Consider the following 16,128-nt stretch of genomic DNA (forward strand, 5'->3'; position numbering starts at 1 on the left):
CCCCATTTCTGAAGAAGGGTCTAGGCCCGAAACGTCAGCCTTCCTGCTCCTCTGATGCTGCTTGGCCTGCTGTGTTCATCCAGCTCTACACCTTGTTATCTCAGCTGCAACTTGCTGGTGTCTTCTCCAGGCTTCTATCTTGGCCAGCATTCCACAACACCTCCATGGACACTTACTGCTTGGACACAGCACAACGGAGGCTGACATTGGCCAAACTCAAGCCTCAGCACACTATCGTAACTCATGCATTTCAGTTCTACACTTTGGAACTCACTGACACCTACCATTTCAATTCTGCTGGTTCAATTCTTTGCATGCAGTGGCAGGCTCCAAACTCATGCACTGCCACAGGCTGTATCTCAGGACTATTAGCTTGCTTTCTCAGCACTCGCTCACTTTGCACCTATTTGAATGCTTACAGAATCTCTGCCTTGCCTTGCGGCTCATTGCCACCTCAGTCAGAACCTTAAAGGCTCAAAGTACTTCCGTCTTGCCTTTTAGTTCAGACACAAAGGCAGGCAGCCTATCCTGTCTGTCATTAATGCTTAGTCAAAGGGGTGAACATGCTGATATATGGCACTGTGCTATGTCAATGTCACACTTATACCATGTGCCAGCAACTTATACAGCAAATACACTGAACACGCTGCAAACAAATAGTCATCTTTGAAAGTTTAAGAGGAAACAGTCCTCAATCAAGTCCACAAAGACTGCTTTCAATCAGGGGGTAACAGCACACTAAGTCAAAGGCATTATCCAATGGGTCTGGACACAATCAGTTGTCCAATCAGGATGTTTAGGGTCAGGGGTGCTGTATCATTACAGTCTGGAGATGGGCCATGATCAATCCTGCAGGTCCTGCGCAACCAGTCCAGGGAATAGCAGGGAGCTGTCAGTCAGGGGTCTAGATGATCATCAGTTGGAATTATTGTGCCATGTTAGTTAGAGGACAACCCATGGGCAGCTATGGGGGTCTGTTCAGTGAAAGCAGGCAGAAGCGACTGCTATGATGGGGAAACTGGAGAGATAAATTGTTGGGAATAGAGGCAGCATGCTGGAATGCAGAGTGAACAATATTTGTGAACAGCACAACTCAACTTATAAAAACTGAAATGACTGCGGATGCCCAAAATCAGAAACAAGAACAGAAATTGCTGAAAAAGCTCAGTAACTCTGGTAGCACCTGTGGAGGGAAATCAGAGATAATGTTTCAGGTGACCCTTCCTCAAAACAACATGTAAGGGAGTCGACAGAGCAATGGGAGGGCAAGAGGCAGTGAAGGAGTGGGAGTCATCGGTGGTCACCACCACCCTGTCTGTGTTGAGAGGTGGCAGAGCATCATGATGTTTGGAAATAACTAAGCTGTAGGCCTGGGCTCAGCGGTAAAGTAGAGACAAAAAGACTTAAAAGAACTGGATAGGAATGTGGGGAGGCTCAACCTGATGGAATTAACAGAGGACGCAAGACAGTAAGGAGCATGAAGGTTTGGAGGGTCACATGTTTTGACAGGCTGTGCCTGAGACTCACTCTCTGTTGTCTTCTATCTTAAATCATAAGTGCATGGCTGAAATAAAAAATGACTACCACCACAGCTGGAGTGGGCAGAGTAAGTGATTTTTTTTCCTGAGTTAGTTGGCTCTGCTTTTATGAATGTGAAAACCTTCAAGCAGCAATTGCATTGATGAGGCACAATACAGAGTAAACTCATCTGCAGTAATTTGCTCCTACAGGTTAAAGACATCTGCAAACATAGAATTCTGGATGTGAACATCACACAGTAACCAACTATGTTGACAAAAAATCCTGGCCTTATGCAATCTTGACTGTGTCACTGATCACTACAAATTACTTCTGTTTCACAGCCTTTCGGGCAGCATGGTGGCTCAGTGGTTAGTAGTGCTGCCTCAAAATGCCAGAGACCCAGGTTCGATTCGACCTTTAGGCAACTGTCTGTGTGGAGTTTGCATATTCTCCCCATGTCTGTGCGGGCTTCCTCCCACAGTCCAAAGACGTGCAGGTTAGGTGGACTGGCTGTACTAAACTGCCCATAGTGTCCAGGGATGTGCAGGTACTGGATTAGCCATGGAAACTGCAGGGTTATAGGGATAGGATAGAGTGAGGGGTGGGATGCTCTTTGTTTGGTTAGTGGTGACTCAATGAGCCAAATGGCCTGCTTCCACGCTGTAGGGATTCTATAATAACTACGGTTAACTTCAGCTGAGCCATAAACATTCACCTATGTTTCACCGTAAGACCATAAAATGTACGAACAGATGTCGGCCATTCAAGGAGAGTATGAATAATCATAATAATCCTCAACTCCACCTTCCTGTGATTTCCCTTACTGATGAAAAAAAATGTCCTTCTGAGCTTTTGATATAGTTAATGAACCAGAATCTACAGCCCTCTGTAATAAAGAATTCCAGATACACTATTCTCAGAGAAGAAATTCCCCCTCATCTCTCTCCCCTTACTCAGAGATTAGGCAGGTTCTAGAATCTCTCACAAGGGGCAACAATCTCATAGCATCTAGCCTGCATGGCCCCCAAAGAAACTTTACATTTTAATAATATCACCTCGCATTGTTCTAAATTCCAATTAGAAAAGGTCCAACCCACTCAACTTTTCCTCTTAAAAAAAAATTCCTCCGTCAACCGAGAGAACATTCTCTGGACTGTGTCAATGCCAGCACATCTTTCCTCAGATATGGGTACCAAAACTGGTCACAGTAATCTAGGTGTGGTCCAACTAGTACCTTGCACAGTTTCAGTATTTTCCTATTTTAATATTCTAGTCCTCTTGAAATAAAAGCTAACAATCCATTTGCCTTCCCTACTGACCTGCTAAACTTGAATGCCTTTATTTTGAGATTCATTCACAGGGTCTCCCAAATCCCTCTGTGAAGCAGCTATCTGCAGTCTTCCTCCACTTAAAACATTCAGCTCCGCTATTTTAATGCCAAAGTCATAATCTCACTTTATATTCCAACTGTCAAGTTTTTGTCCCTCGCTTAACCTGTCTATATCCCTCTGTAGACTCTGTGCCATCCTCACTATTTGCCTTCCCACCTGTTTTTGCATGATCAATAAACCTGGTGATAGTTACTTCACTTCCATCATCCAAGTTATTTATATTGCAAATAATATCGGTCCCAATACCGATCTTGGTGGCACTCCACTAGTTGCAGGATCCGAACTTTTATTAATGACATTCATATAAACACATTCAAAGGTGTAATAGCTTGCACAAGGTCCAGGAACTACTTACCTCACATTCTGCAGTATAAAACATTCACACCATTATCTGATATTTAATGTTGCATTTCTTGGGTAATGTGGGGCAAAGATCTTATTCTTCCGATCACACTTACAATCTCCTATAGCACATGTGCCATATGGCTTGCACAGCAAACATCTGAATCAGGTTTACTGCATAAAGGGTCAATTAAGGCATCCCACTGCTCTCCTTGTCAAAGTTTTCCAGTGTTTGAAAACCAATGATTAAACGTTATTTGTTTGTGCTAAGACTGTTGACTGATCACATTACTTATAAACTGCTTGGTTTCGGATACTGCCCACAGAGGATCGTTGGAACCTTTATTAATGGATCCAGGCACAGAACCTGTTGTTGTCTCTGTGGGTTGCATTATAAAATCCACAGAAGTTAATGAGGAACATGTGACTGGAAGTCCAGAACCAGCTTCAATCTCCAGCAGATGTGGCGTAACCTTTCAGCAAAAAGTACCCTCATTACACAGAGAAAATACAGAAGAACCAAAACATTTTTCAGCATGTCTTCCAGATGAGAATGCACCAGTGCAACATCAGATCCGACACCAGGCTCATGGTTTACAGAGCTGTGGTGGTTCCCACTCTCCTACATGGCTCTGAGACGTGGACTGTCTACAGCAGCTACCTCAAGATGCTGGAAATGTACCACTGATGGTGCCTGTGCAAGATCCTGGGAAGAAAGACACACCAACACCAGCACCCTTGTCCAAGCCAATATCCCCAGCAACAAGGCACTAACTACCACTGATCATGTACAATGGGGTGGGCATGTCATCCACATGACAACACGAGACTCCCTAAGCAGGCACTCTACTCGAACTCTGAAATGGCAGGCAAGCCCCAGTTGGTTAGAGGACGCTCTTCAGGGATACCCTCAAGGCATCACTGGCAAAATGCAGCATTCCCACAGACAGCCGAGAATCACTGGCCCAAGACCATTCAAAGTGGAGGGCAAGCATCAGGGAAGACTTCGAGCACCTCGAGACTTGCAGTCGGGAAAAAAGCAGAAACCAGGTGAAAATAACGCAAGGAGCATGCTGCCACACCAATGCCCCAACCACCCCTTCCCATGACCATCTTTTGCCCTAAGTGTGGCAGAGTTTGCAGAAACCGCATTAGACTGTTCAGCCACTTATGGACTCACCCTGAGAGTGGAAGAGAGTCATCCTCATCTGTGAGGAACTACCAATGATGTCTTCCAGATGAGAGTGTGCCAATGGCATTGCAGAAGGAGAATGCCCCTGAACACCTTGATAAAATTGTGTCAGCTGCAGCAGCATTCAAGGTGCAGAGCACAGAGGCAGCATACAGAGGTAGTGGTTAGATAACCATGTCATATCATAAATGCAACGTAACATTTTCTTCCACTGGTGCCATCAACAACTATACAATCTGTCCTCAACATGATGTTCCCATTCTTGCTATGATTATTTTCCAGCATTCTGTAGACTCTGGAAGAGCTCCATTGGACTGGAGGGTAGCTAATGTGCCTCTACTCTGTAAAAAGGAAGGGAGAGAGAAAACGGGGAATTATGGACCAGTTAGCCTGACATCAGTGGTGGGGAAAATGCTGAAGTCAGTCACTAAGGATGCAAAAACTGAGCATTTGGAAAGCAGGGTCAGAACCAATCCTAGTCAGTATGGAATCACTAAAGGGAAATCACGCTTGACAAATCTTCTGGAATTTTTTGAGGATGTGACCAGTAGACAATGGTGAATCGGCAGTTGTTGTGTAATTGATCTTTCAAAAGGCTTTTGACAAGGTTCCACACAAGAGATTAGTAAGGAAAATTAAAGCTCATGGTGTCAGAGTTAATGTATTGACATGAATTGAGAACTGATTGGCAGACAGTTGGAAAAAAAAGGTCCTTTTCACAGTGGCAGGCAGTGATGAGTGGGGTGCCGCAGAGTTCAGCTGTTCACAATATACATTAACAATTTGGATGAAGGAATTGAATGCCATATCTCCAAATTGGCAGATGACACTAAGCTGGGTGGCAGTATGTGCTGTGAGGAGGATGCTCAGAGGCTGCAGAGTGACTTGGACAGACTGGCTGCGTGGGCAAATGCTATATAATGTGGATAAACGGGAGGTTATCCACTTGGGTCACAAAAACAGGAAGGCAGATTATTATCTGAGTGCTGGCAGTTTAGGAAAAGGTGAGGTGCAACGAAACCTGGGTGTCATGGTGAAACAGTTGCTGAAGGTTGGCATGCAGGTGCAGCAGGCAGTGAGGAAAGCTAATGGCATGCTCTCCTTTACAGTGAGAAGATTGAGTACAGGAGTAAGGATGTCTTGCTGCAGTCATAAAGGGCCTTGGTGAGGCCACACCTTCAGTACTGTGCGCAGTTTTGGTCTCCTTGTCTGAGGAAGGATATTCTTGCTATTGAGGGAGTCCAGCAAAAGGTTCACTGGACTGATTCCCAGGATGGCAGGGCTATCACATGAAGAAAGACGAGATCAACTGGACTTGTATTCGCCCGAATCTAGAAGAATGAGGCGGTGGCGGGCGGGGATCTCAGAGAAACATATAAAATCCTGATGGGACTGGACAGGCTAGATGCGGGAAAAATGTTCCCGACATTGGGGAAGTCCAGAACAAGGTGTCACAGAGGGCACGAATGGGACACTGAGATTGCATGATCAGCCACGATCATATTGAAAGGTGGTGCAGGCTCGAAGGGCTGAATGGCCTACTCCTGCACCTATTTTCTATGTTTCTATGAACTGGGGTTTGTAGCAGTACAGTACAGACAGGATGCCGCATAATCCTTGCGTGCTTTGCACCGGACAACTGCAGGACACAACGAAGGGACGTAATGGACGATGAGAATCAAAGAGACAATACCATTGTTCCGAGTAGGAAAATGAGGACACTCCTCTGAAGGAACACCAACTTCACTATCCTACAGTGCAGCCTCCTTGGCTGCAGCAACCTGTGCTGGATTTCTTTGGTAAGTGCTTTCAATTAAACTGAGTTGGGTGAGGTCATCATTCAAATACTGTAAAGGTATCGATGCTGAAGAGGCAAACATTCCCTGTTTAATTCCAAATATAAATGCAGCTTTCCAGTATGTTCCTTCTTAACTTTTTCTCTTGTTTAATAAAACTTAATGTTATAAACTGTTGGAAGCCTTCACAATATCTGATGCTCCCTCATTCAGTAATGATGAGGTTTTATGTTAGCAAGGGCAGAAAGAATAGCTATTTTTCAGAAGGGGTTATTTTATAACCATGTTACCATCTTTCTTATAGCTGTAGCTAAAGTGAGAGTCAACCACATTTCACATTTCATCATCAGCACTTTTCTTTATAACTCTGGTATTCTATTTATAATGAGGTGTCACTCATGCTTGTACGTGCCCTCGTAAGATTTTCTTTAACCATTCCCTCCCAATAAATCTCAGGGACTGCAGCTGGAGTGGAGAGAGCCTGCCTTATAGTGCAGCCTGTTGGCCTTGGAGTTTTGGTGGATGACCTTCAGGCGGTTAGAGGGCCCAGACATACAGAACGTCCTATAGTCAGGCACAAGCTCACCTTCCCTGATTTGAACATCACAGTCAGGATGGAAATGAAGAGGCCAGGTACTTTTGGAAGGGAGACTTCTGGAGGCCCGGTTCATGCTTTCTGCTCTGGTTGAGTGTTTACTGGCCCAGTCTGTCTCCACATAATGAAGGCGCACCTAATGTGAAGTTGAGGTCCCTCACGATATTGCTTCTTTGACACTGGTACTGAGCACCAAGGCAAGAGAGATTGAGTGCTGGTCTGTGTGCATATCTGGCACACATTAAGTGTGTTGGACCGGCTCTTCATGACAGCTGCCAACCTGTCCATGGAGACAGCCAGAGGCTCCACACTGGAGCCAACTTTGTGCAGACAGTATTGGTGGATTCCTCTAACCTTCAATCCAGTTAACCAAGTGCCTTTGACAAACCTATTTGCGGCCCCTGCGGCAGTTTTAATGACATTATTCCTGGCTGACACCATGGGCTCCTCTCCTGCCTGGGGCTGAGCAGATGCCTGATCTCCAGCAGTCCTCTGACTGCCAGAGACCTGGGTGTTTCTTTCTTAGCCAGCTGCAGAGACAAGGCAGTGATGTGCTCACCAGAATGTGCTCCTGATTCTAATTTAGCTAAAGTACCCAGCGAGGTGTCAGTGTCTGAGCTGATGGAGAATGTAGGATACAGCCTGTGTGCTTGCGGCTTCTGCCGAAGAGGTGGAGGAGATGATGATAACTGGAGGGGATAGTCTCTTCAGGGCGGAAGCGGTGTGGATGCTCCTCGTGCCTACAGAAGACAAAAGAGGGAATAAGATGCAAAATAGGGATAGGAACTTGGGCACGTTAACAATACATTCACTGGTAGTTATAGTAGACCAGTATTGCACTTGATAAATGACTCTTGTTTAGCGCCTGTGAGATGAAAGTTTTGGCATCACTACGTGAGCAATCCTTTCCTGCTAAGGCAAGGATTCTCTACTTGTAAGGAGGGATAAGTAGATGATTGTCAAACACCTACCACCCACCTTTGCCCTCTCTGTCCTGTTGTGGGCTATTTCCTCCTGGAATGAGAAAAAGGCAGGGATCGAACGAGAGTAAAGTGGCAGAACTGTTAGTGGTGGGGTGAATGCTGGAAAAGTGGTGCAGTGTCCCGGAAGAGTCAGTAGGAAGTGCCAACTACATGCAGGGTTAGTATACTGAGTGATGAGATGGATGAGGGTAGTTGAAGAAAGATGCTGCATGCAACAGTGAGAGTGGTAGATCATAAGCCTTGGTGGGAGGTGTGCGCAGTAGCAGAGTTAGAGCAAGTGTGAAGTAGCAGAGAAAGAGATGGTGGCATTTACCCTTGCAGAGCGAAGAAGGTCCTTAACTTTCTTGCATCATTGCTGGCTGTTCTTTCAGAGCATGGACACTGCACTGACCAGGGATGCAGCTTCAGACCAAGCTAGCAAAATCCAGTGCCTTTGCCTCCTCTGGCAATCTAGAGGAAAGACAGCAGCTATCCTCTTCCCACACTCCATTCACAGAATCTCTAGTGCCGTGTCAGTAAACTGGAGTGTCAACTTGCCTCTATCCACCACCTCCAGGGCAATTCTTCCCAGACTGCAACTGTGATGAGCTTTGCGCGGCTTGCAGCATTTAAACAGATGCACAGCTGGGCAAGCACTGTGAAAACCAGAAGGTGCTGGCAGCAATGAGCATATACGCTACTGTAGAGTTCCACAGTAATACAAGAGTGGGTAGTTTGGAGGCATAGTGCATTCTTAATAAGGTGAGCACCATAAATCTGTGTGAGAAAACTTCCTAAGAAACTCCCTGAAATTGACGTAGCCAAATTTTGGGAAAATTCAGCTGACAGTTTTTGTCTGCCTGGAATTTTCTGATAGGGCAGGTGGTTGATTTCATGTGTGCAGCCTAGTGCAATTGGAATAAGCAAGATACTGACTGTATATAATTGGGGAATCACTGAGCTGAATTCAGTCATCACAAAACAGCCCTATTACTATATTTTCATCTATGTTGAATAATTTTATAGCTTTCTCCTGCCCCTTTTTCTCCATCCATCCACAAATTGGAGTCACTTTCACTTCTTCCCCAAGAATACAGATTGAAAAATGAGGAAGCATCAGGAACAGAGATCGAAATTGTCCACACATTTTTTCACACACCACCCCTCCTCAAAAAGGCTTACTTTGCTGGAGACAATGATGGGAGGTTGGTCAAGAACAGCAAAAGGCAAGGAGGGCCCAAAAACAAATTTATACCAGCTGGAGGAATTAGTAGGGAGGTGGGGAAGGGACTAACATAGGAGGGCCAATTGGTGACAGTGACAGCAACAGAAGGATGTGGGTGACTTTGTGGAGGACAAAAAACAACCGTAAAAAGTCCAACAAAAAATGTTTTGGTTGATGAAATAGCAAATCAGCACTGGAGTGTGTGATGGAGATGACATTAGAAAAATAATTGGGATGGGGACAGGACATAGGAACAGGAGTATGCTATTCAGTCCATAAGGATTGCTCCAGCATTTAATATGATCATGGCTGATTGAAAACTTGCCATATAAGATGATATAAGAACATAAGAACTAGGAGCAGGAGTAGGCCATCCGGCCCCTCGAGCCTGCCCCGCCATTTAATAAGATCATGGCTGATTTTTTTGACACTCAGCTCCACTTACCCGCCCACTCACCATAACCCTTAATTCCTTTACTGTTCAAAAATTTATCCAGCCTTGCCTTAAAAACATTCAGTGAGGTAGCTTCAACCGCTTCACTGGGCAGGGAATTCCACAGCTTCACAACCCTTTGGGTGAAGAAGTTCCTCCTGACCTCAGTCCTACATCTGCTTCCCTTTATTTTGAGGCGATGTCCTCTAGTCATGGTTTCACCTGCTAGCGGAAACAACCTCCCTGCCTCCACTTTATCTATTCCCTTCATAATCTTATATGTTTCTATAAGATCTCCCCTCATTCTTCTGAATTCCAATGAGTATAATCCCAGTCTACTCAGTCTCTCCTCATAAGCCAACCCTCTCAACTCTGGAATCAACCGAGTGAATCTCCTCTGCACCCCCTCCAGTGCTAGTATATCTCTTCTCAAGTAAGGAGACCAAAACTGCGCACAGTACTCCAGGTGTGGCCTCACCAGGACCCTAAACAGCTGCAGCATAGCCTCCCTGTTTTTAAACTCCATTCCTCGAGCAATGGGAGACAAAATTCCATTTGCCTTTTTAATTACCTGCTGCACCTGCAATCCTACTTTTAGCGATTCATGTACAAGGACATCCAAGTCTCTCTGCACAGCAGCGTGCTGCAATTTTTCACCATTTAAAACATAGTCCATTTTGTTGTTATTCCTACCAAAATGGATGACCTCACACTTATCAACATTGTACTCCATCTGCCAGACCTTTGCCCACTCACTTAGACTATCTATATCCCTCTGCAGACTTTCAGTGTCTTCTGCACTCTTTGCTCTACCACTCATCTTAGTGTCATCTGCAAATTTTGACATACCACACTTAGTCCCCAACTCCAAATCGTCTATGTAAATTGTAAACAATTGCGATCCCAACACTGATTCCTGAGGCACACCACTAGCCACTGACCGCCAACCAGAAAAACACCCATTTACCCCTACTCTTTGCTTTCTACTGGTCAACCAATCCTCTATCCATGCCAATACATTACCTGTAATACCGCACAACTTTATCTTATGTAGCAGCCTCTGGTGTGGCACCTTGTCAAATGCCTTCTGGAAATCCAGATACACCACATCCACAAGTTCCCCGTTGTCCACCATGCAAGTAATGTCCTCAAAGAATTCCACCAAATTAGTTAAACATGACCTACCCTTCATGAACCCATGCTGGGTATTCCCAATGGGACAATTTATATCCAGATGTCTTGCTATTTCTTCCTTAATGATAGATTCAAGCATTTTCCCCACTACCGAAGTTAAGCTAACTGGCCTACAGTTAACAAGGTGTAGAGCTGGATGAACACAGCAGGCCAAGCAGCATCAGAGGAGCAGGAAGGCTGACGTTTCGGGCCTAGACCCTTCTTCAGAAATGGGGGAGGGGAAGGGGGTTCTGAGATAAATAGGGAGAGGAGGGAGGCGGATAGAAGATGGATAGAGGAGAAGATAGGTGGAGAGAAGACAGACCGGTCAAAGAGGCGGGGATGGAGTCAGTGGATCTCTCTCCCACTGCAACTCTCTCGTAATCTCTTCCGCCTTGAAACTGCTCGACCACGTCCTGAAGCAAACCAGGTACTACAGCCACATCACCTTTCTTAGTACCTGCCTACGGAACCAGATCATCCCCAATGGACTACAGTCCACATTCAAGCCTTTCCAATACCCGAAGGTTGCAGGAACAGCAACTCATATTCCGCTTGGGAACCCTGGAGCCCAATGGTATCAATGTGGACTTCACAAGCTTCAAAATCTCCCCTCCCCCTACCGCATCCCAAAGCCAGCCCAGCTCGTCCACGCCTCCCTAACCTGTCGTTCCTCCCACCTATCCCCTCCTCCCACCTCAAGCCCCACCCCCATCTCCTACCTACTAACCTCATCCCGCCCCCTTGACCTGTCCGTCCTCCCTGGACTGACCTATCTCCTCCCTACCTCCCCACCTACACTCACCTTTACTGGCTCCATCCCCACCTCTTTGACCGGTCTGTCTTCTCTCCACCTATCTTCTCCTCTATCCATCTTCTATCCACCTCCCCCCTCTCCCTATTTATTTCAGAACCCCTTTCCCCTCCCCCATTTCTGAAGAAGGGTCTAGGCCCGAAACATCAGCCTTCCTGCTCCTCTGATGCTGCTTGGCCTGCTGTGTTCATCCAGCTCTACACCTTGTTATCTCAGATTCTCCAGTATCTGCAGTTCCTACTATCTCTGGCCTATGTTACCTGCATTTTGTCTACTTCCTTTTTTAAACAGTGGTGTCACATTGGCTGTTTTTCAATCTGCAGGAACCACCCCAGAGTCCAGTGAATTTTGGTAAATAATTACTAATGCATTTGCTATTTCCCCCATCACCTCTTTTAGTACCCTGGGATGCATTTCATCAGGGCCAGGAGACTTGTCTACCTTTAGCCCCATTAGCTTGCCCAGCACTGCCTCCTTAGTGATAATGATAGTTTCTAGGTCCTCATCTGCTATAACCTTCTTGCCATTAGTTTTCGGCATGTTATTTGTGTCTTCCACTGGGAAGACCGACACGAAATAACTGTTTAATGTCTCGGCTATTTCCTCATTCCCAGTTATTAAATTGGCCTTCTCATCCTCTAAAGGACCAATGTTTACCTTCGCCACTCTTTTACGATTTACATATTTATAGAAACTTTTGCTGCCTGTTATTATATTCTGAGCTAGTTTACTCTCATAATCTATCTTACTTTTCTTTATAACTTTTTTTGGGGCTTTCTGTTGGCCTTTAAAGATTTCCCAGTCTACTAGTTTCCCACTACTCTTTGTTTTTTTGTTCCTCAATTGACCCACCATGAAGTTTTTGCTCCCATTCTACCTTAGCTAACTCCTCCCTCATTCCTTCATAGTCTCCTTTGTTTAAGCACAGGACATAGGTACTGGATTTAACCTTCTCACGCCCCATCTGTATTTTAAATTCGACCATACTGTGATCGCTCCTTCCGAGAGGATCCCTAACTGTGAGATCATTAATTATTCCTGTCTCATCACACAGGACTAGATTTAGGATAGCTTGCTCCCTCGTAGGTTCCATTACATATTGTTCAAGGAAATTATCGCAGATGCATTCTATGAACCCCTCCTCAAGGCTGCCATGACCGACCTGGTTTGACCAATCGATATGTAGATTAAAATCCCCCATGATAATTGCTGTACTATTTTTACATGCATTAGCTATTTCTATGTTTATTGCCCGCCCCACCACGATGTCATTATTTGGTGGCCTATAGACCACACCTATCAGTGACTTCTTCTCCCTGCTATTCCTAATTTCCACCCAAATGGATTCAACGTTTTGTTCAGCAGAACCTATATCATCTCTCGCTACCGCCCTGATATCATTCTTAAAAATCAGAGCAACACCACCTCCTTTACCTTCCTGTCTGTCCTTCCGAACAGTTTGATACCCCTGGATATTTAACTCCCAGTCATGGCCACCCTCTAACCATGTCTCTGTAATGGCCACTAAATCCTACCCATTTGCCATGATTTGCACCGTCAACTCATCCACCTTGTTTCGAATGCTCCGAGCATTCAGATAAAGTGCCCTTATGCCAGTTTTTGCACCTTCTTTTTGGGTCCTATTACTTCCATTACTAACAGCTCTTGAGTTCTCCTTCCCTTTAACTTTTTTCCTAATTTTCAATGGAGTTGAAGTTTCCTCGTCACCTGCTAACCAGCTGCTTTGCCTTACATTAATTGTTATTGTCTCTCTATGCTCACTTCTCCCTTCCCCCCTACTTACTAGTTTAAAGTCCTATTAACCACCCTATTTACCCTTTTCGCCAGAACACTGGACGCGGCCCTGTTCAGGTGGAGACCATCCCAGCGGTATAGATCCCTCCTGTCCCAGAACTGATGCCAGTGCCCCATAAAAAGGAAACCCTCTTTCCCACACCACTCTTTTAGCCACGTGTTTACTTCCCTGATCCTCGCCTCCCTACACCAATTTGCACGTGGCTCGGGCAGCAATCCAGAGATTATGACCCTTGAAGACCTGCTTTTTAATTTTGTTCCTAGCTTTTCATAATCCCGAAACAGGTCTTTTTTCCTAGTCCTGCCTATGTTGTTGGTACCACAACAACTGGATCCTCCCCCTCCCTCTCTAGTATCCTCTCAAGCCGGTCAGAGATGTCTCGCACCCTGGCACCAGGCAGGCAACACACCATGCAGGATTGTCTATCCTGCTCGCAAACGATACTGTCTATCCCCCTGATGATGGAATCCCCTATAACTACAATCTGCCCTTTATCTCCCCCCTCTTGAATGGCCTCCTGGACCATGGTGCCTTGGTCAGTTGACTCATCCACGCAGGGAGCAAGCGCCTCAGATGAAAGGAATAGGTTGTGTATGGCCGGCAAAGATAGACCACATGGGATGGGGATTTTAAAAAAAGTGCTACTGCAATATCGTAATTTCATTGCCAACGGTTTGAGGGTCACTATAATCTGCTAAGAATATTAGCAAACGTACACGCATTCCAACTATTTCCAAGGGTGGTAGGATTTATGCATAAACATCTCAACTGAATAATTTAACAAATTCTGAGTTCTCAGATTAACAGGAAGCAGGTTTAAATAAAAAATGAGTTATATGTACTTTAGGGACTTTAAACAGATACCTGCTGCTCTTAAAGATATTGTTTGTTCAGCAGTTGCTGTAACAGGGTGTATCTGTAGACAACACTCAGTGAAACAAATGTCTAGAAAGATCTAATTGCTTGCTGTGAACACAGATGGTCCAAAACATTTGTTAGAAGAATAAATACAAGAATATTATAGTGCTTTAAATAATCCAGTAACTGCTAAAGAATATGCATCTCAGTCAAATTGTTATTAGTAAACACAAGTTAGAAGATGGATGCCCCTACCAAGCTTATGTTGAAAGCAAACTTTAGCCAGCAATATTAAGATGAATGGAAGGCCTTTCTGAAGCCAGGTGACTGCGGCCTTGAGCTCTGAAAGTGCCGGGGCAGGAGTTCCAGGGTCATCATTGACATCTTCTGTGTTACCATGGCGATCACCAGAAACGTGCAACAGAGATGAACGATGATGGCTGTGGTGATAATGATGATGCCGATGGCGATGATGATATTGCATATTCTCTGTGCGAATAGCTCCCTCCTCCTGTGGTGTCATCTGAATGAACACATCTCCACTTCCAACTGAAGCACTGAGTGAAGATCCCAAGACTAGACCAGACTGGAAGGAAGCAGCAGTTATCGGGCCCGATTGCAGACCTGTCAAACCAGAAAACATCTGCTGAGCTGATGGGTTTTCAGGTTTGAGTCCTTCAAAAACGCCATTTTCATCCACACTCGTCTCTGAACCAACTGTCTGACTCCTTGTCCTAAAAAAAAGAGAAAAATAATCAAGTTTGCAAACTATACTAAAATAAGAAGTTTTTGTCTAAAAATGCAACAATACTAGTATCATGTACATAATATATATTTACATACTGTGAAAATGCTGTGGCTTTAAGAGGTTATTTTGACCTGGTCTTTTATTGAAGTGGTTTTAAGCAGAGGGACAAAGCAGTTGACTAGAACCACTAGAATAAACATCTCGTCAGGCCGTGGGATTTTCTTCTAATACAAGGTTGGAACAATAGAAGAAGTCTGAATGGGACTGGTCAAACTTCCACAGAATCAGGATTTTTAGCCCTCAGCAGTTGGTGTTGAGGTCTTGAAGAAGTGGAAGCTTTTTTTCCCTCTGTTACAGCCAAAAGCTGGGGGTTTTCTGCCTGCTATGGAAGTTGCATGTCAGACATCTGTTTTCCGAATCTGCCTTTTGCCAAGAGTGGGTCTTTGAGATGTTACTATATTGGAACTGTTAATTAGCAATAGTTACTGCATCTACGGTTCTGTTAAGGTTTCCAATAGAATTAAGTTATTCCAATGCCTTCTTTCTTTTGTTGTATTTTAATTATTGATGAATAACGTGTGTTTTACTTCAAATCTGGTCATTTGACCAATCAATTTGCATCTGGAATGCAACACCTTATATTTATCTTTAAAATAAGAAAAGGTTGGGGTCTAGACTATCTTATGAATATTTTGAGGGGGTTTGGTCTAGGCCATAACGATACACATAAATATATTGCAGTACTCAAAAATTATTGGATAATTGGTCAGGAAAATGGATAAATTCAGACTGCTAGAGAAGACAAAAGCCAAAGGTTGTTGCTAAGGTACGCATTGTTTGAACAACATACTATAACATAAAAGCCAAAAGGAAGATGCTAGAAGTTTGAAACAAGACCAAAGAAAAACTGCTAGAAATAATATTAGTTTTAGATATTTTGTTCTAAAGATTCAAATGCATTTCTAGAATTTTTGTTTTTCTCTAAAAATTCTCAGCCTGTGATCTGTGTCATCATTTGCCATTTTTTATCTGCAGGCCTCTTTCTAGACTCAAGCATCTCCAACTTTCCTCATTTAAATCTATTATTCCCTTAAGTGATTGACCAATACTCTCTTAAAGTGCATCTATTCTATTTACATCAAACTTTTCTTCATTATACTCAGTTCCATATTCTCACTACTCTTTGGATAAAGGCGTTTTTTCCAAGTTGCCTATTGTGTTTCTTGGTCATTATCTTATATTAACAGCTGACCTATCTTATT

The 16,128-nt window shown here is 44.3% G+C and overlaps 1 protein-coding gene across 2 annotated transcripts in view; it reads right to left on the bottom strand.

The window, feature by feature from the left end:
* rnft2 (ring finger protein, transmembrane 2) overlaps nt 1-16,128 on the bottom strand; it is a 55,295-nt gene that overhangs the window by 37,718 nt on the left and 1,449 nt on the right. For both annotated transcript variants that reach the window (XM_048611358.1, XM_020528681.2), the window contains exon 3: nt 14,374-14,852. In XM_048611358.1, coding sequence (XP_048467315.1) covers nt 14,374-14,852 — 479 coding nt within the window. The remainder of the gene's footprint in view (nt 1-14,373; nt 14,853-16,128) is intronic.

The sequence above is a fragment of the Rhincodon typus genome, chromosome 24 (assembly GCF_021869965.1).
Source record: "Rhincodon typus isolate 14 chromosome 24, sRhiTyp1.1, whole genome shotgun sequence".
NCBI lineage: Eukaryota > Metazoa > Chordata > Chondrichthyes > Orectolobiformes > Rhincodontidae > Rhincodon > Rhincodon typus.